The following is a 20738-nucleotide window of genomic DNA, read 5'->3' as shown; positions in this document are numbered from 1 at the left end:
GGATTACAGGCTTGAGCCACCGCGCCCGGCCGATCTAATATTCTTTTTAGTGATTCCTTTCTAGAACAGAATCCAGTCTGGGATTGGGTATTGGCTTTAGGTACCAAGTCTTTCTAAACTTTTCTGGGATATTTACACAGCTCTTATTTTTTATGACATTGGCATTTTTGAAGAAAAGTCTGCTTCCCCTGCCCTGCCTTTCAAAACATGCTTCTCACTTGGGGCAGTTTCTGGTGTGTCCTGCTGGCTGGATGTAGGGTATGCATTTCAGGCCAGGGACAGTATGTAAGTGATGTGCTTTTCTCAGGGCCTCATATCTGGAGGCACTGATGTCTGTCAGCCCTCAGTGGTAATTCTGATTTTTGATTTGATAAGCAAAAAGAAATTGTATCCCCCTAGATTTAGTATCCATCCATTGATGGTTCTTGCTAGAACCAGTCTTTAGTATGATGGTTATAAGAATTGTCTTCTAATTCCAGCATTCCTTCTGCATTTAAGCAGTTGGCAGTCAGCATTCTGTAACATCCTTTGCCCCATTTACTTATTGGTATGAATTCATTAATTTCTGTTTTTCTCCAGTGGCTTTGGTTCTTTCTGTCCTTACTTTGTTGCTCAAATGGTCTGATTTGGCCTAGTGACTAGCTTTTGTATCTTTTGACATGTCATTTCCTTTTTAATTTTTATTTACTTGTTTACTTTTGAGACCTAGTCTCGCTCTGTCACCCTGGCTAGAGTGCAGTGGCACAATCTCAGCTCACTGCAACCTTCACCTCCCGGGTTCATGTGATTCTCCTGTCTCAGCCTCCCAAGTAGCTGAGATTACAGGCATGTGCCACCATGTCCAGCTAATTTTTGTGTTTTCAGTAGAGATGGGGGTTTCACCATACTGGCCAAGCTGGTCTCAAACTCCTGACCTCAAGTTGATCCACCTGCCTTGGCCTCCCAAAGTGCTAGGATTATAGGTGTGAGCCACCATGCCTGGCCTTATGTCATAATTTCTTGAGCACTCCTGCTTTCTAGCACAACACATGCGTACCTGTATTTCTATGTCTCTGTCTATAAATGTACGTAAACCTTGAGTTTACACACTGATACATCCAGTTCTAAAATTTCATTGGTCAGTTTAGTTTTACTTATACGGGCTTTTTGGATGATGAGAAACCTGGTGGCTCCCATGATCCTTAATATAGTGACTTGATCGAAGCCCTGTGTGTGACTAATTCCCGTTACTGTTGCTGCCTCCTCTTCTGGAGGGAGCCCTCTTTTTCTTGGGCTCTCTCACCCTGCTGTGGATGCTTACTTGTTCCATAGGACTGGATTGTTCAGAAAGGGAAAGAAGGGTGAAAAAAACTCCAGACCTATCTATTTAAAAATACTTCCTTATATTCTGTTGTTTTTTCCTTTGAGACAGGGTCTCGCTCTGTCACCTAGGCTAGAGTGCAGTGGTGCAATCACGGCTCACTGCAGGCTCAAACTCCTTGGCTTAAGTGATCCTCTCACCTCAGCCTCCCAAGTAGCTGGGACTACAGGCATATGCCACCATGGCTAGCTAATTAAAAACATTTTTTTTAATTTTTTTTTTTTTAAGAGATGGGGGTTTCACTATGTTGCCCAGGCTGGTCTTGAACTCCCGGGCTCAGATAATCCTCCCAAAGTGCTGGGATTACAGGCATGAGCCATTGCACCTGGCCCAAAATACTTCCTTTCTGGCACAAGTTTTTCCAGGAATGTCTAGTAAATAAATTAAAGATGTGGCTTTATTCTTACCATTAAGCCTGACACATTAGCTGAAGAGTGGGGAGAAAAAGTCAAAGCCAGTGTAAAACCTTAGGTTCAATTATGGCTAGAAAGAGTTTTACTACAAGTTTTTTTTTTTTTTAGTATTCAGAAAAGTTTTCTTTGGTACCTCTTTTTAAGTACACATAATATTCAAATTAGGCAGAAAAGTTAATTTAGCATGATTGCGCCACAGCAAAATTTTGTAGGATTTTCAGTGGGATAAGGTGGCCAGATGTCTTACATGAGAACCAAGTTGAAAAGCAGGTATTAGAATTCAAGTAGGCAACATCTTCCTTACATTATCTGAAACCAGGGGGCATCTGTGGAGTTCCGGTTAGCATATCATTTTTTATTTAGAAGATATCCTAAGGTAAAATTTAAAGGAAGGAGGGCATTCCAGATCTGTATCTAGAAAAACCAAGGTCTTCAGAATATGAGAGGATACTGAAAGAAATGAAGAGTTTGGATGAACATTTTTTTCTTCTAGACCAAAACCTATCTAGAGGTATGTGCACTGAAATAATGTCAAAGTACTTTTCATGCTAGAAGTATCCATCAACTATACAACCTTGGGCAACTTGTAACTTCTCTGTGCCTTGGTTTTCTCATCTGTAAAATTGGAATAATTCTACTTAGCTTAAAGGGTTGTGAGGATTAAATGTATTTAAAGTGGTAAGAACACTGCCTTACACATAGCCCTGTGTTTTCATCCTCATGACATAAAAGCTGAAAATAAGATTCAAGTAGTATTTTGATACTACTTATAGATCTAAAATGAATTAGGGAAAATATGTGATTACTTGGTGTATGTTGAGTTTTATAGCTGAGATTATACAAGACAGCTATCATACTCTCCCTTAGGTAATGCCACTGTCAAAGACAATGATGAACTGTGTGGATAACTGGTGAGAATAGAAATGTAAAGTGTTGCTTTTTATTAAAATATGATTTACTTGGTTGCTTTCAAAGAACCCAATATAATTTTCTTTGTAAAATGATTTTGACAGGAAGTAGCAGAAAAAGCTCCAAACATTAGAATATGACCAGTGTCCTGGCTACACAGTTATCTTTGCTTAGTTTCCCAACCTGCAAAATAAAATCAAAACTCTGTAGTTCTTTCCAGCTCTTAATATTCTGTGATTCTTATTTTTAGCCCTCTTATAAGAACTTCAATAGACTTGAGGTCTTACTGCACAAGCAGTTTTTCTAAGATGAAAACATACCAGCATAGTGGTAGAGTTCTCTACTTTCTAGTTTTCTTGCAAAGCTTGACTTGATGCTTATTGACGTAGCTCCTGACAAGAACTTAAAAATACTTTTTCTTATTTCAGCTGACTCATTTTCCTACTATGGCATTCTGTTATCTGAAGTCAAACATACCTGAATGTGTCCTATTTTGTTACTCAACTCACTTCTGAATATGGTTCCGTTTTGCATACCACCAACCCACATAACCATTTCTGAATCTCTTGTTTCACACTGCTCCAGTGAAAACTTGATTCACAGGCCGAACTAGTGAGGTAAGAAAGTAAGTTTGCCAAGTTTGTATAATCAACTTTGTTATAAAATTAAGGTAAACTATATATGGTTTAAATACACATAGACACACACACGTACATTGCTGAAAGCTTGATGGATTTGGATTTTTGGATTCAGCTGAATAGCACCACTGAAAAGATGACTTTTAAATTTTTTTCTCAGAATTGCGGCGAGCAGTAAGAAGCAGCGTGTGGAAAAGGGAGACGATTGTTCATCAACATGAGTATGGACCAGAAGAAAACCTAGAAGATGACATGTACCGCAAGACTTGTACTGTGTGTGGCCATGAACTGACATATGAAAAAATGTGATTTTTTAGTTCAGTGACCTGTTTTATAGAATTTTATATTTAAATAAAGGAAATTTAGATTGGTCATGTTCAAAATTCAAAAAAATGCAACATCTTCATAGATGAATGAAATCCTTGTATAAGTAATGCTTCAGTAATAATTATGTATGTTATGGCTTAAAATTAGCACATTTCAGTGAAGGTCGCCTGGCCTGGTTGTGTGCAGAATGTCATGTCTGCGATTGCTTTCTTACAACAGAGATGGGAGCTGAGTGCTAGAGTAGGTGAAAAAGTGGTAGGTCAGCTACAAATTTGTGGACAAGATACCGAGGCAAACCCTAGACTGGGGTAGAGGGAGAAAGTTTCAATAAAGGCCACAGCTGGCTGAACTGGATTCTTAACCAGGAAACAAATGGTGGTGTACCACTGTACCCCAGGTTCTGGTCATGTGTTTTTTAGGACGATTTCTGTCTCCACGATGGTGGAAACAGTGGGGAGCTACTGCTGGAAAAAGCCCTAATAGCAGAAATAAACACTGAGTTGTAGGAGTCTGATCATGTTTTCTGTACTCTTGGGGCCTCTATTGTGGGCCTTAACATTAGTCTAGATAGCTTTTTAAATGTTGGATTAAAGTGGAAAAGAGCTGTTTTCATGGTTGAGTGTCTGATTGTTGATCAAAGGCGACACTGATGTTCATCGTTAAGTAGTGCTAACATTTACTGAGCATTTACCAACCAGGTGCCAGGTGTGCACCTAAGTGCCTTAGGAGTATGTTCATTTAGTCCCAGGCTTGCTTCCATGCTGCTTTCAGACTTCTAAGGAAAGGAAGTGACAACCCAATCTCAAATCACCACAGGCATGTGCATCAACTTTAGTGAAATTTTCCCGTATCTTGTCAAAACAATTATTGGGTCTAGGGATTTTTTTTTTTTTTTGACAAAAACAAATTCCAGTTAAAATGACTAGATACTTTCAAATTGTTTGACATGACATTTTATCCTACAAATAGAATAAGAAGTTTAAACATTTGTTTTTTCCTCTAGTGGAGATGCTTGGAGAAAGGGTAAGTCGAAAAAAGTCATGTCCAAATAATTGAGACTACACAGAAATGCTTATGTATTTTTCAAGTTTGATTTTTTTAAACACCTTCACACTCGATTAATATGTGCTATGCCAAATATTACAGCTCAGTAAAAACTGATTCTGAATGGGCAGCAAGATGTGTCTGGGGAAAAAAGCTTTCAGCTTGATGACAACAGAGTAACTAGGGGTTCAGGTTGCTGTAAGAGCATTGTGGGGGGAAAGGAGCTCTTGGACCAAGTGGATCTAGGTTCAGATTCCACTTACTAGCTGTGGACCCTGGGTAAATTACTCCAAAAGCCTGTTTTTATCTGTTAAGAGAGCATAATCATCTCTCAAAGGATTGTTTGAAGTAGTTAATAGGGTGAACCTATAGCACCTGGCACATAATAACCACTAGTTAAAGAGCATGTATTATCAAGGCCACTATATTACAGAAAATAGATCTGTGTGGTTAAGGGATGCTTCTATTCACCCTTTACACCCTTATCAGTTTAAGACAATCCTGGTATCCAGACATCACTAACAGCTAAATCTGCTCTACACAGGTTGGCAAGGCCCCTTCCTCATCTTTCATTTTCAAGTGTAATTACAAATTAGGAAAACAGTATGTTTACTTTGACAAAAGCATGTTAAATTGCACCAACACAATTTAACAGAGCATTTATTGCAAGGTATGATGTACAGTGACATGCCATCTTTTGTCTGTATGAACTTCATTAGTGGGGACAGCAACTGTTGAATGTTTGCTCTTACACACCTTTATTTCTTCAAAACTCAATTCCTAGTTCAGTTTTTCCATACACTTAAGCTGCTAGACTGGGACAGAGCAGGATCACATCAGCGAACAGCTGTTAAAAGCAACCATTATACATGAAGAGAGGACCAAGAGAAAAGAAATTAAAACCTACAAATTTCTCTAGAATGTGGATCAAACATAACTAGCCACACTTTTCAGTACATTGTGAAAAGATTACAAAGCAGTTTCGAGTCAAAGTTACCAATCCCTTAAAGGTTATCCTTTGGTTGAGACAGGAGTCATTTTAAACTACAGTTGACCCTTGAACATGGGGTTAGCAATGCCGACACCCTGCAGAAAAATTTGCATATAACTTTTGACTTCCCCAAAATTTAACCACCAATAGCCCACTGCTGAATTAACTCATTTTGTATGTTATATGCTATATTCTTTTTTTTTTTTTTTTTTTGAGACAGAGTCTTGCTCTGTCGCCCAGGCTGGAGTGCAGTGGCATGATCTTGGCTCACTCCACCTCCCAGGTTCAAGTGATTCTCCTGTCTCAGCCTCCTGAGTAGCTGGGACTACAGACACATGCCACCACGCCTGGCTAATTTTTTTGTATTTTTTAGTAGAGACAGGGTTTCACCGTGTTAGCCAGGATGGTCTGGATCTCCTGAACTTGTAATCCGCCCGCCTCGGCCTCCCAAAGTGCTGGGATTACAGGCATGAGCCACTGTGCCCAGCCCATATGCTATATAATTATGAAAATACAGAAAAAATCATAAGAAAAAATATATTTACTATTTAATAAGTAGAAGTGGATCATCATAAAGGTCTTCATCCTCATCATCTTCATGTCGAGCAGGCTGAGGAAGACAAGGGGCTGGTCTTGCCATCTCAGGGGTGGAAGAAAACCCATGTTTAGTAAGGGGACCCACACAGTTCAAACCCATGTTATTCAGGGGTCAATTGTAATTATATATAATTACATAGTTTGTGCTGTGCTTAAGCAATGGGAAGGAGAAACAGTATAAATGAGAATATTTAGCCAAGAACCTGGTTTTAGTTTTACTAACCCACCATGCAACCTGGATTTTTCTGAATATTTTGTATTTTGTCTTAAACAGTATGGTATTTAAAAATCCTAGGAATTCCAGTCTATTAAGTGGACCACATTCTGTAGCCACTCAAATGTATGGTAAACCAAAGCGAAAATATATCAAAATATGCAAAATGCTTAATGCATCATCAACTTGGGATGTAGTAAGAAAAAATTATACCTATTTTGTGCAAATGCACAACACCACTACCAGTAGTTGTAGGATTACTGGTAATTTTTTTCTAAGGTTTAATGAAAAAAGTCTAAAAATCCTCTAAATTTGGAATGTCAGACAATTCCTCATACTTGTGTATTATTTTACAAACGGCTGTCTTTTCAGCATCAACACCATACAGGAAACAAGCTCAGGACTTCGTAGTTTTTTGGATCAGGATCCATATAAACAAAATCTAAACTCACATCTAATTCAGGGTATGGTTTCAGTCAATCTGACCACTTCTACATCCACTTTAGTATTCTGTAACTCACTACAAGACCTTGGACAAATAACCCAGAGGCTAGAGGAAGTGAGTAGATGCTCTAAGATAATGGTGACCAAACCTGGAATCACCTGGGGAAACTAAGGATTACTGAGGATGTCTGCGTTCCACCCTCAGAGGGTGGTTTAAATTTCAAAATAACTTGAAAGATTCCCAGGTGATTTACATTAAGACAAATTTGAGAACTACTCTTCCAACTAGTAACACTTTTATTACTAACAAGTCATGTCTTAAGATACTACTTAAAAATACTTTGAAGAGAAAATTTCAAATGGAGAACACCCTCAGTAAGAAACAACCAGTTTTAGAGTAGAGTGAGATGATAAATCATGAAATGCCAAAGTTTAAAAACCATACTTTTAGTTTTATTTCAGCCATGTTAAGTTATCCCCGAGCTGTGAAAAGTTATGCTACTGGGTAGCTGGGTAAACCCATCAGTTCTATATACTATGTAAGGTTGACCTCTAGTGTTTCACATACCTCAAACCAATTATTTTGTGCCTTAAGGAGAAAAAAATACCAAACTGATCACAGAGAAGTTGTATCTGTCACATATATAATACATCATGGTCATCGTCACATTACTGCCATTAGGACGTATTTGCTTTTCAGGGCAATTAAAAGTAATGCCATGTTATCCACTGTCCTCTTCCCCCTTTGTTTCCTTTAAGAAGTGAAAAGATACTACAAGAAAGCAAGCATTCAAACCATCAAAAAATAAGACAAATTATTTTAAGATATTAAAAAAAAACTTGACGAAAAAACAACCCTTAGGCCTGCAGGGCACAGAACTGCTGGAACACGGCCAAGATATGAGGGTCTAATTCAGCAGTGAAGAGGAGGTTCTCCAGGGTCACCATGTACTGCTGGATTATCTGGTGATGCTGTGGACACAGAAAAGGGGGTAGTTAGGTCAGGAAAAAGCACATAAGCAATCTTGTTGAACATTTCCTTCAGCAGCCCACCCACACTGCAGAATGATGAAAAAAGGAAGGGAAAAAAAGTGCTGATAGGAATAATGGACCCCTAAAAGTCCCTAACAAAAAAAAAAAAAAAAAGGGAAATGAAAAAAATGAACGCTCAATAGCTTTTTAAAAAATCCAGTTCTTACCAACTTCATGTACATAGAATTCATGATTCAAGGCAGTGGCAGCAGTGCCTGCTTGCTGCTAGTACTATTACAGACTAGGCTCAGCTGGCTCACTCCCCAATCAGGGCATAATACATTATGACTTTTTAAAAAGCAGCCAGACAAGGACTAACTGGAAGATAAAGAGTCAGAAAATGAAATACACTTTTTTCTATGTGTTCCTCCATAAGCCTTGAAAACACTCAGAGATTCCTGTAGGACTAGAGACTGTTAAAGCTTTTAAAACTGGCAGTAACTAAAATCAGAGGGAATCCCTATTTGGAGGCTCAAATAATTGAACTTAGAGTGACTTCTACATTAATCATTCTTCTAGAATGAACAAATGAAGATTTAGGGGAGTAGTGTCTGAAGACACAATGAATTAGCTCCACTTTCCTATATACCTTTAACTTAAATCTAGGTGAGAATAGGTGCTGGCATTTTGCTTTTGCAGAGGGACCCTTGGGAGCTTACCTTGATTCTGTGTACAATTTACCACCTGAACCTTGGATTTTTAGGGACTTATAAATCCAATTACTGTCCTCTTGATATTTTTGTCCTCTACATTTCATATTACAGCTAGGATCCCCAGCACAGAAAATGGTAATTAGGAGACTGGGCACCATGGCTCATGCCTGTAATCCCAGCAGCACTTTGGGAGGTGGAGGCAGATCGCCTGAGGTCAGGAGTTTGAGACTAGCCTGACCAACATGGTGAAACCCTGTCCCTACTAAAAATACAAAAATTAGCTGGGAGTGGTGACAGGTGCCTGTAATCCCAGCAATGTGGGAGGCTGAGGCAGGAGAATCACTTAAACCTAGGAGGTGGAGGTTGCAGTAAGTTGAGATCGTGTCACTGCACTCCAGCCTGGGCAAAAGAGTGAGACGCCATCTCAAAAAAAAAAGGTGAGGCGGGGGTGTGTGTGGGGAGGTTGCGATGCAATTAGGAATCTAAGTGGTATAGAATCAGTTTAAGCCTAAATATTCTGATGAGCAATGGTAGCAGCAAATGGACATGAGCTAAAGGGTCTAACAGGTACTACATAGCCTCCTAACAAATTTGACAAGGATTTTTTTTTTAATGAAAAATCTTTGTGGCTGAGAATAGTATTGTTTATTATCTAATCAAAGTTCCCCACATACCTGTAGGAAGATCTGCTGTAGCCTCTCTATACAGTTCTTATACCACGGTGTTAATACACTGGTCCCATCAGTTTCACATCGTACTAAGTGCTCAGTCAAGATCATGATAAACCGCTGGAAAGGGAGAAGTTAAGGTAGTACTAGAGATAGAATCTTATACTTCAGAAAAAAATTCATGACAAAGAAACCCCAAAGTATTGCTTGTTCTACCCTGTCTTTGTGGTGTGTGTGCCTAACTTTCATTATTCATTAAGTCAACCTAGAAAGGCAGACTGGTAATAACATGAGTTGGTACGTCCTTCCTGGCAATACATAAAGACCTTTAATGATCTTAAATTACTTATCCTAGTAATATTACTTATCCTGGCATCTATTCTAATGAAATAATCAGAAATGTTAACAGGAATCTGCATTAAAATGTTCATGGAAGGAAAATGATCAGCAATGAGGAATGATTAAACGAGACATATATAACAAAAGCAACCCACAATTTTTTTTTCAAGCATGGAGAAATGCTCATGCAAGAATACTAAGTAAACAGCAGAGAAACTCAGAAACATACATGGTTGCCTCTGAGTATTTTATTTCCTTCCTAAATTTTTTTATTTTTAATCTCTTCTATAAATGTGATTTCCTTTTACAATGAAAAATAACATTTTTAAAAACTAAAACTAAAGAAACGTATTGTTTCCTTTTATGTATAAATGTCCCAAGCCAAGATACCTGAAATATGACGAGGAAAAGATTCTTTTGTTCACTCTGAGCAGATTCCACTTTTTCTTGAAGTCTTTCTATTTGTTCCTCAAGAACCCCATCTTTCCTGTCACTGCTTCTGTCATCATCATCACTTCGCTACAGAAGGCAAAGGAACAAAAGGAAAATACCATTTAGATTCTAGTGTGTTAAATCTCCTCCAGGGGAAGCATTTTATTGTGTCTGGCCAAATGTTAAGACTTATATTCTACAGTGAAAGTAGCCCCCACTCTGCCACCCACACACATATACCTCAAAGTCCTGTTGTGGTTCAGAGACACTGTCTTCTCACTCAGAAATACCATGGGTTCTTATCTAGACCAGGGAAATTTAGTGGCACTTGTCTTGGTAACAACATGGGGGACTTGGCTACAATTTATCACTATTTGACCATTTGAGCAGTAACAACAGGGAGACGGCCTGCTAATCATTAATCTCCTAATGGGCCATATAGAAAAACTGAGCAAGTCCTACGGGCCAAGCCTGCTCATTCTTGTTATAATTTAGAAATGGCTACAGCTGACATAAAACAATTCAAAGTGGGCCATTTAATACTTTCTGCTGGCAATGATGGGCTCAATACACTCCCGTAAAGCTTTAATAATTGCCCCCCTCCAGCTCACTCTGAAGAGTTTATAGAATTTTGATTTTTTTTTTTAAAGGAAAAGAAAAACAAGGCATGGTTTATTTCCATTTTACAGAGAAAGAAACAGGCTGAGAGGTTAGATGACTTTCCCAGCATCACCCAGCCAGAAAGTGGCAGAGCCAGAACGTGGCTCTAGGTGTTACATACCAAGGTACTTTCAGCAAGAAGTGGCATCACTGAATCTAGAAAGCCTGGTAATTCTTTGAGGTAATACTTAACTGCTAAGGCCCCAGCTACTGATGTCCTCCTCTCTGCTTTAAGCAAAATTATCAAAACCCTGCTCTCGGATTTCACAGAATCTTACTTTTCTCTCTATAAACACAGCCTATTTATGAGGTCTGCTTTATGTTCTAGACACGTGGGTACATGACTGTCCTTTCCTAACACCACTCAAAGGTAAGGTTCTAGAGCACTACTACCTAATAGACCTTTCTTCAATGGGGCCAATGATATAAATATGTGCGGCCTGTTAGGACGGCAACCACACGTTACTACTGAGCACCTGAAATATGGTTGTGTGACCAAAGAACTGAATTTTAAATTGTATTTAACTAAACTAAAATAGTCACATGCAGCTAGTAGCTACTGTGTCGGACAGCACATTTCTAGAAACAGTGTGGCATGAGAGAAAGTCTCTGGAGTCTGATAAACTTGTGTCAGAACCTAGCTCTGGTCATTTACCAGCTATGCAACCTACTAGCTATGCTACTTAACTTCTCTGTGTCTCACTTTATAACATCTACAAAATGAGATGACACCATTTATCTTACAGTATTTTAGGTCTGTGAGTGTTTATATCCATATATGTATACATATATGTCTACACGGAGACTTGTACTCAAACTTGCTAAAGGTTCCTGTAGGGCACTAAACTCAACTTTTTTTTTTTTTCACCTTCTACTATGATAAATACACATAACACTGGAAAATACTTTCATAAGGAAGAGTATCATGTTAAGTCACTCACGGCTTAAATGGCTAAAATACTAAATTAATACTATGAGAAGTATTATGTTAACTTGGGAATGACTGCCCCATTCCTCCTCACAGTATGGGGAAAGTGTAAGTATCTATAGTCTTCTCCCTCTTCCCCCAGAGACTCCTATAGAAATACAAGTGTCCTCTTCCCTTCTGCTACTTCCCTTGTGTAAACATGAGGCTGACCCAGAGATGGTAAACTATGGAAAGTGAAGTTTGTGGCTTCCTGAACTGGTTCATCATGCAGTGTAACAGCACACAACACACTACCTGCTCCTTCCTCCTCTTCTGCTTCTGCAAACAGCTCTGCATTAATTTGGGCTCAGAAAAAAATGAAATACCATCACGATAATGAACTCTGAATCCTCTCCAGAGTTTCTGGTATATTTTCTTTAACTATTTACAAGTTTACACAAAACTTACCCGTTTGTGTTGCCTAGCAAGTTTCTCTTTAGCTTCTTCCAGCTCTTTCTGGATCTTCAGGACATGTTTGTTCATCTTACGAATTGTAGAGTGCAAGATTTCCCAAACGAACAATCTTAAAGAAATATGGCATTTGGTTATTGTACGTCAAGCTATGGTTATAGAAAATAAAACCTTTCAACCTTTATGATCTATTCATTCTTAACAGCTGATACAGCCTTCTGTCCTCTGGGCTGAATTAGTCATATTTCTCCAGCAATACTTATGAATTGGTCTTTTATTGTAAATTGTGCAAATATCTATCTTCACACCCATTAGATTCAGGTGAGTCCCCTGAGGGCAGTACTGTGTAGTCATTTTTCTTATTTCCATCCCTTACTAGAGGTATATACTCACTGAATTGAAATGGCAAACTATGATGGACACTAACATTAAAAATGGAAATACATTTTTCCTCTCTTAAATGTAAACACCATGTGTAGAAATTTTCTCAAAATGGTGACCTAACCTGAGACTGATTGTACATGCTTTACACTATTTACACTTTAGCGCACACTCAGGCAATTATTCTCTTGGAACCTTTAAGAAACTCATTAGTTGATAATAGGTATCAACTGATAGGCTCTAAGAATGAGATAATTATATGTCAGCTTTCTTACTAGCAAATACATACTAAGATCACTTTGTAGGTGCTTCAAAATGTTTGTTGCATAAGTGTTTCTTTTCTTTTCTTTTTTTTTTTTTAAAGTAACTTCTTAGCTACTTTTGTGTCTATAAACTAGGTCTCCTAACCCAGCACAGAATAGTACAGTTGGCTCTTGAACAATACAGGTCCGAACTGTGCAGGTCCATTTACACACGGGTTTTCTTCTACCTGAGACAACAAGACCAACGCCTCCTCTTCCTCAGCCTACTCAATGTGAAGATAACGAAGATGAAGACCTTTATGATGATCCACTCTCACTTCATGAATGATGTTTCCTCTCTTATGATTTATTGTAAGAATACAGAATATTAACACAACACGAATATGTGTTAATCGACTACGTTATCACTAAGGCTTCTGGTCAACAGGCTACTAGTTAAATTTTCCATGCAGTTAAAAGTTCCATGCAGATTTTTGACTGTGTGGGGGTGGGGTAGGTGGTGGGAAGTCGGTGTCTCTAACCCCTGATGTTGTTCAAGGGTCAACTGTACTTCCTTCTACAAATTTTGACCCAAATAATAGTTTAAGTGGAAGATAATAAAACAATCTGTTCATAAAACTCCAAGTCTAGAATGTTACGAAATAGGACAAAAGAGCAGAGCACTTTAACTCTGAAGGCGGTGGACTGTAGTCAGGGAAAGGTTTGCAGAGTTACAAATATTTGAGCTAGGTGTTAAAGAACAGATGGAGCTGCTGAGCACTACACAGATTCCAGAATGCCTGGTTTGAATGCTGGCTCTGTGCTTAGTTGTGTGACTTTGGGCAGGCTAAAGCACTCTGTGACACTTCCCTATTCTGTAAAATGTGGACAATAATGGAACCTCCTCTATGGTGATGCGGTAAGGATAAAATGAACTGAAAATGTAAATCACTCAGGACAACGGTTAACACATACTCGGGTGGTTAGTTTTCTGGAGTTTACAAATCTGAAAATGTCCTTCTGTTGTCTTTATTTGTGAAGGCCAACCTGGCTGGTATGACAACCTTAGATCATACCTTATCACCCTAACGATTCAGTATATTTCAGATCAGTGTCCTCTGGCAATAACAGATACAGTGGAAAAGTTAAAGGTTGTGATGGATTTTTATGTTTTTACAAGTAATTTGCTTTAGTTTCCTGCTTTGTGTCAACTCCTGCTGTCCTGGTCCTATCAACTGTAAAGTCTGTGAACTTCACAAATAAGAACCAAACAGCAAAAACTCTTTCCTTTAGGGGGAATGAGTGCAGAATGAGTCTTCTGCATTAAACCTAAGATTATGACTGTGGTGACAACCCCTTTTCCCCCATCCCTCAGGCATCTTGGTAATCACCAAGCCTTCCCAGATACCCCCATGATTTAATCTACTTTGACTTTGGTTTCTCCTACTTCCTGGTGTGCATTCCAGGTGCCATCCCCACAGAAGCTGGAACACTTCCTGATTTCCATCTGGACTAGCTGAGACTCTGCACATAGCTGGCTCTTGCTAGTTTTCTCTCCCAACAGTCTGGATCCTTCAACAGGATTTCTACTTCACTAGCTTAGTCTTGATTCAACTTAAGAGAGTCCCTGCTAAGAGATGCTGCAACTTAAGAGAGTCCCTGCTAAGAGCCCCTGCTAAGAGATGCAGGCTGTGTATGTTTCCACTGTCTAGGAATTTTTGCCATGCCCAATCCGACCAGATTGGACCACAGTATATTAATATCAACCTGGTCTGGACCAGAATTTGAAGCTTGTGTATAAGAGACCACACATATATCAATTCTTAGAGAACACAAGTTTCATAAAATAATTCATATTACCTGGTAAAGTCACGAGACAGTTCTGAAGAGAAGATCCAATTTGCTACTGCAGCACAATCAACTATTTGTGTACGAATCATCTTATCCACTAGTACAGCAATCATCTACAATGAGAGAAGAATTATTCAAGTAAATCACACACACACATACACACGTATATGTGCCACGACACTGCTGCCATAAAAGTAAAATAGGAGGGCTATAAAATCTAGTTTTGATGGCTGTAGAACTGATTGATCAATTTGACCATTAGGTCTTTTTTTTTTGGAGACAGAGTCTTGTTCTGTCACCCAGGCTGGAGTGGAGGGGCACGATCTCGGCTCACTGCAACCTCCACCTCCTAGGTTCAAGCAATTCTCCTAGCTCAACCTCCTGAGTAGCTGAGATTACAGGTGTGTACCACCATGCCCGGCTAATTTTTGTAATTTTAGTATAGACAGGGTTTCACTCTGTGGCCTAGGCTGGCCTCAAACACCTGGCTTCAAGTGATCCACTCACCTCAGCCTCCCAAAGCACTGGGATTACCAGTAAGAGCCACCGCGCCTGGCCTGATCATTAGGTCTTAAGATTTATTCTCCCCTTTGCTTTGCTCTAGCACTACAAGAAACAGGTTGACTAAACAAAAACTCTGAATAGTAACAGTTAAAGTTTGAAAAAACTGGCCAGGCATGGTGGCTCACACCTGTAATCCAGCACTTTGGGAGGCCGAGGCGGGTAGATCACCTGAGGTCAGGAGTTCAAGACCAGCCTGGCCAACATGGTGAAACCCCATCTCTACTAAAAATACAAAAATTAGCCAGATGTGGTGGTGGACGCCTGTAATCCCAGCTACTCGGGAGGCTGAGGCAGGGCAATCACTTGAACCCGGGAGGCAGAGGTTGCAGTGAGCCAAGATCACACCACTGTACTCCAGCCTGGGTGACAGAGTGAGACTCTGTCTCCAAAAAAAAAAAATTTAAATTTCAGTTACTAATACCTATTCAAAAAAATACATAATTTCGAGGAACCTCAGAAGTTAAATGTAAAACAATGTTTTATCATTAAAAACTCAACTGTTTTATGAAATTTATTTAAATGTTTCTTTATAATACACAATATATATCAAGGTTTGAGAAATCTGGAGCTTGTATTTAGAAATTGGATAGACTAGATAAACTTCTTGCTGAACATTTAAAATATGTTGAGATATTTTAGTTCAAAACCAAATCACAATAATGCTTGCTCTTTCAAGAATGAATCAAACATCATTACTCCCATAGCACTGAAAGAATTAGATCTAAAAACCATTATCTAGGCAGAGTCAAATTTCATGTTTTACAAACAAAACAATAGCAATTAACGGCCTTATTTTTATACCTATATAATCAGAGCTTCAACATGTCTAATTAAATAATTTTTACCTGTGGATGGTTCCTCCAGACCTCAAACATAACTCTTAGCACATGTAACTTCCCTTCATCACTTTCAGCTAGGGTTTTGAAGACTTCATGAAACCTTTTGATAATGGTGGGAAAAAAATATCATATATACTTATTCGTTAAACATTTCAGTGTCTTCAAAGCCTTTTCAAGGTTACTCAATTTATAATGCAATATGCAAATGCAAAATAACTGTAAGTATTAACCATTAAGGATGCAAAAAGTGTGATTAGAGATTCATAGTTTTTAAGGAAGCTGTCACAAAATCTCAAGACATTTACAATATACTACCTTTAGCCCAGGGCTACAGTTTATAAGAATAGGTAAGGACTAAGGAACTGTCTTCAAACATGGTGGAATATTCAAACTGCATCTTCTGTGGGAACCCTGGAAGTAACATAAAGCCTTGGAGGCAGAGATGGGGTGAGATGTTCAGTTTCTCTGCTTGGTTGGAGGAAAATCTATGTGCTCTTTCTTCCTTTGGACCCTGTCTAACAAGTTAAAAATATCCGTCTTTAGATGTCAACCTTTGGGTGGCTCCCAACAATGTAGCTGATTCTAATTTCTTCTTACATTGCTTTGCAAAGATACTTAGCTTGGGAACTTCCAACTGCATATGACTGTCCTAAAAATCTAGGTTTTTCACTACTTTAAATGTCTATATGAAAAAAAGCGCTTACCATGTACATATGCCAACTGTACAAACAGACTGATGGAAGCCTTAGGATATAGATTTTAGCTACCACAAACCCAAACCCACTGTATCCAATTATGCATTATTAAGATCTTCATATTCAACAATCTTAGGTAAAAATTACTATACCACTGGTGTTCATGAAGCAAAGTTCCAAACCCTCAAGAAAGGCTCTGTACTCATACGTACTTTGCAAGAGCACTGAAGGAGTGGCTGAATGATTTGGCTGCCAAGTGTAGCAGAGTCTGTACAAAGACTTCTATTTTCAATGGGTTAAAACTGAATCCTTCATCTGAAAAATATTTTATAGTAAAATAGAAAAATGTAAGTACAGCAATTCCTTGGTGCCTTACCTCAAATGCTAAATAGATGGTATGCTCACATCTATACACAGATATTTGTGTAATGTTTTTTAGTTCTAATAAACAATAAAAGACCGTCACTGATTTCAAACACTGCAAATATGAAACCACATGTTTTAATTCTTAGTTTTATGTGACTGTCTTAATTCTATCATCCATTCCTTGAAAAAAAAAAAAAAATCACACAGGTTTCCTTATTCATAGTCTCTATTATATTAATACCAAAAAAACCCCCAAAAAACAAAAAAACCCAGCAAACCCTTAACACTTAAGCTTATATCTTAAGATGTCTGACAATGTCTAAATTTAATGCCATCATTTTGGCTTATGCTTTCTAAACTCATTTTCTCTAATATCATAACACAAGTTTCTTAGAGATATCCAAACAAAATCCCAGTAATAAATATCCAAAGGTCACTAATACCTTATTTTGATGAAGTTGCTTTTCTATGTACATATCCATTTATTGATTCAGGCAACTGTATAAATTATTTTGTCAATTTTCCCACTCTTGCCCAGAAAAACCCCTAGGATTCTGGTTGGAATTACATGGTATATAACTGAGTAAATGTTAAGCATTATTATTCTAATAGCTTGACTTGGAGAAAATGTCGAACTTTATAATACACCAAGTCTTTCTATTCAGGAACCTATGGTGAAAGCAGGGGTTAAAAATCCTTCAATGGTATCATATTTCACTTTGTATTTACGATGAAGTTTATATTCTTAAGGAAGGTATTATCACAGAAATGTTAGGATCTCTTTTTATATAAGGGGAAAACACCTGGGATGCTAAGAACAACTAACAGTCTGAACAGGTCAAACAGATACAGATATACTGCTTTAAGCGCATCATGTTGCCAGAGTTATGTTTATGCTTTAACTTGGCCTATACATAGTTCCACTCAAGAAATACTGAATTCCACTTACCGTCATCATCATCCTGGTTGGGATTTGGTACATCTTTCAGAATGCTGAAGATTTCATCATTGGTTGCCTTACTTTTAAAGGCAACTGCTAAACAGAGGGCAACAGAATGTCCAGGAAGAGAATCTAAACACAGAATTGGGGGTAAGGGGAATGACAGATCAGGTTTCAAGACTATTCTAACGAATAGTTAAATAACTGAGAAAAAAATTTTTTAAATTCTTCCTTTCAAAATAGGATGCTCTTTATCCCAAGGTCAATATTTAATCTGTATAAAAGTACCACATGTGGAAGCTTTTTCTAATAGGTTAATGGTTTTTCACCTAAAAAGGGACAATTTTCATTTCAACAATTCCTTAAGGACACTTAGCTAAGTAAAATTTAGAGTATAAGGTGCTGATCATCCTCAAGATGAATGGTAAGGAGAAGAGTGGACACAGTTAAACTGTCTTTTAATGCCCTCAACTCTCCCGGGCTCAAAAGCCAGAACCAACGTACTTCTCTTTCATTTTGCCAACACCCATTTCCTCTTTCTTTCCTTGGGACCATGGAAACGAAGTCTGAGCCTCAACAAGGTAATGGCTGCCAAGTTTAGAGAGGTTTTTGTTTTTGTACTTTCCTTTTTTTGCTGAATCCACAAGCTTGAATCTACGTAAGTCAGATGCTCATGTGATAGGACTCCTTGTATTTACTATTGGTATCAGTTAAGTCCTTATTATAAAAATTTGTGCTAATATACACCGTAAGGCATCACCAGAGCAACAAGAAATCTGCTTTTAATGTAAGGTAGACAAAGAGGTAACAAAAAAGGCAATCCTGTCATAGAGTACGAGTTACTGGAATGAATGAAGTAAATTACAACAGTCACGTGAGGATGGTCATATTACACCTGCTGTGAGCTGTTTCTCTAAAAGAAAGAAGGCGAAGAAAAACAGAATCCCCTGTCACCAGTCTACATTCCAGCTGAAGAACCAAGATATTCACATTAGACACAGCCAGGGAGCAATACAAAACTGGCTTACTAAAGGTTAAAAAGTATTTACAGCTATTGAGCTTGGGCTAGAATCTAGAAGGAGAAAAGCAAGTGGAGCTAGAAAGGGCTTTCCAGACTGGGGTAATAGCAAAGCCAAGAACAAACAGTATGGAAAAAATAAAAAAGGACATGGACCTGGAAGAAGTAGAGGCCCATGTCGGGAGAAGTGAAAAATAACAAAGTAGGAACAATGGTTATGAAGGCCTTGAAATGTTAGGCTGAGTTATTCCTATGGGGAAAAAAGAAAGCTTAATCTTCAACAAAAGTCTGAGCTTTCTGACAGCAAACACTGTACTTTATCATTCTCGGAATGAGTACAAGACAAAACTCAAAACCTGGCACTTCTAAGTGCTGCATGAACCTTTGATCTGCCAAAAAGCACAGTGGCTAAGAGCATGGCCACTCAGCAGTGCACCTACGCCTGAATTTGGGCTCCACCACTCAGAAGCAATCTCATTCTAGTTTGACCTCTTGGAAGCCATTTCCTCATTGTAGTTTTGATAATTATATCTGTTTTTCAGAGTTGACATAATGAAATAGGAAATGTACCAGGACCAACACAGTTTATTTCAAAGGAAACAGGTACAGTCAGAGACAGAGGTGGAGAAACAGGCGTACGGTATGAAAAGCAAGGAACAGCAGATAGTTGTGAGATGCAAAGAACCTCTACACAACATGAAATGGAAGGATCATGGAGGAGGCTGTGTTAAGTGTAATCTGCAAAGGATAAGTTGGAAAAAACTCCACACCTAACTCCACCAGTGATCAACAATGTATAATACTCTACCTACATTAAGTGTAAATACTGTGCAAAGGGCAAAATGGCACATCAAATTACACTCCCTGATTTATGGTGCAATTTCAGAGATTATGTGACCAAAAGGTAAGAAAATAATAATTAAGAATTTACTTTTAAAGGCATACTGCCACAGAATATGTACATCTATGTTCTCAATACCACACCTGAAAAAGATAATTAATTCAAGTAATCTCCATCACCATGACAAATACGCATTTGCAGTTTAGTAAGTTCTAACTATAAATTCATCTTGCTATACTTAACACATTCAAAAGAGAAAGAAAAGATAAGCCAGTAGTAATTAATTTTATCACAACCAAATCCTCAAAATGATGACAGGGCAAATAAAACAGTGGCTAATGCTAGACTACCCTTCGAATACAGGAAATATAAACCCCAAGAAAAGAAAAAGTTCAATTTCTCCACTTTAAACAACTAATTTAAATATATTTGAACTGGTACCTTTTAAAGACAGAGGGATTTGTTTCATTACTTACTGCTACTTTCATCTCCATACTTGTAAATGCAGGTTGGGTTTGCAGGACATAGAGCTGAGAAGGTAGGAGGAACAATATCTAATATACGCTGATGGTAAGACAACCTACAATACAAATAACAGCCTCAGAAAATATCTTTTATCAGTCCCATTCTTCGGTAACACCCAACTTACCTAGAAAGTCACAATCTCCAACAACTTGAACTCAGCTGACAACCAAGAGTGAAAGGAAAAAAAATCCTTTGAGTTTTTGTCTAAGGCAGCACACCAAATCTCAGGCATACTGCGGAACTTACTGGCTTGCAACTGAGGTATGGGTGAGTGAGCTCATGAGCCTGGTGGCCAAGGATGTGGGGTGATGATGGGGTGTGGTGAAGATGACAGTCCGTACACTTTGGAGACTGGCTACATTGTATCAAATAAATAA

General features: G+C 38.3%; 2 protein-coding genes across 3 annotated transcripts in view; one reads left to right on the top strand and one right to left on the bottom strand.

The window, feature by feature from the left end:
• Positions 1 to 4161, top strand: part of XPA (xeroderma pigmentosum, complementation group A) — a 23157-nt gene extending 18996 nt beyond the window's left edge. For both annotated transcript variants that reach the window (XM_011993743.1, XM_011993742.1), the window contains one exon: positions 3481 to 4161. In XM_011993743.1, the coding sequence (XP_011849133.1) occupies positions 3481 to 3629 (149 nt within the window). In that variant the 3' untranslated portion in view covers positions 3630 to 4161. The remainder of the gene's footprint in view (positions 1 to 3480) is intronic.
• Positions 4162 to 5299: 1138 nt separating this feature from the next.
• Positions 5300 to 20738, bottom strand: part of NCBP1 (nuclear cap binding protein subunit 1, 80kDa) — a 39426-nt gene continuing 23987 nt past the window's right edge. The window contains exons 15-23 of the mRNA XM_011993744.1: positions 20313 to 20416; positions 17987 to 18109; positions 16884 to 16986; positions 15983 to 16076; positions 14583 to 14686; positions 12097 to 12211; positions 10020 to 10148; positions 9297 to 9410; positions 5300 to 7909 (exon numbers count right to left, since the gene is read on the bottom strand). Coding sequence (XP_011849134.1) covers positions 7796 to 7909; positions 9297 to 9410; positions 10020 to 10148; positions 12097 to 12211; positions 14583 to 14686; positions 15983 to 16076; positions 16884 to 16986; positions 17987 to 18109; positions 20313 to 20416 — 1000 coding nt within the window. The 3' untranslated portion in view covers positions 5300 to 7795. The remainder of the gene's footprint in view (positions 7910 to 9296; positions 9411 to 10019; positions 10149 to 12096; positions 12212 to 14582; positions 14687 to 15982; positions 16077 to 16883; positions 16987 to 17986; positions 18110 to 20312; positions 20417 to 20738) is intronic.

This window comes from Mandrillus leucophaeus, unplaced genomic scaffold (assembly GCF_000951045.1).
Source record: "Mandrillus leucophaeus isolate KB7577 unplaced genomic scaffold, Mleu.le_1.0 Scaffold433, whole genome shotgun sequence".
NCBI classification, from domain to species: Eukaryota; Metazoa; Chordata; class Mammalia; order Primates; family Cercopithecidae; genus Mandrillus; species Mandrillus leucophaeus.
The sequence above is the reverse complement of the archived record's forward strand: the minus strand, read 5'-3'. Positions and strand labels throughout refer to the sequence as shown.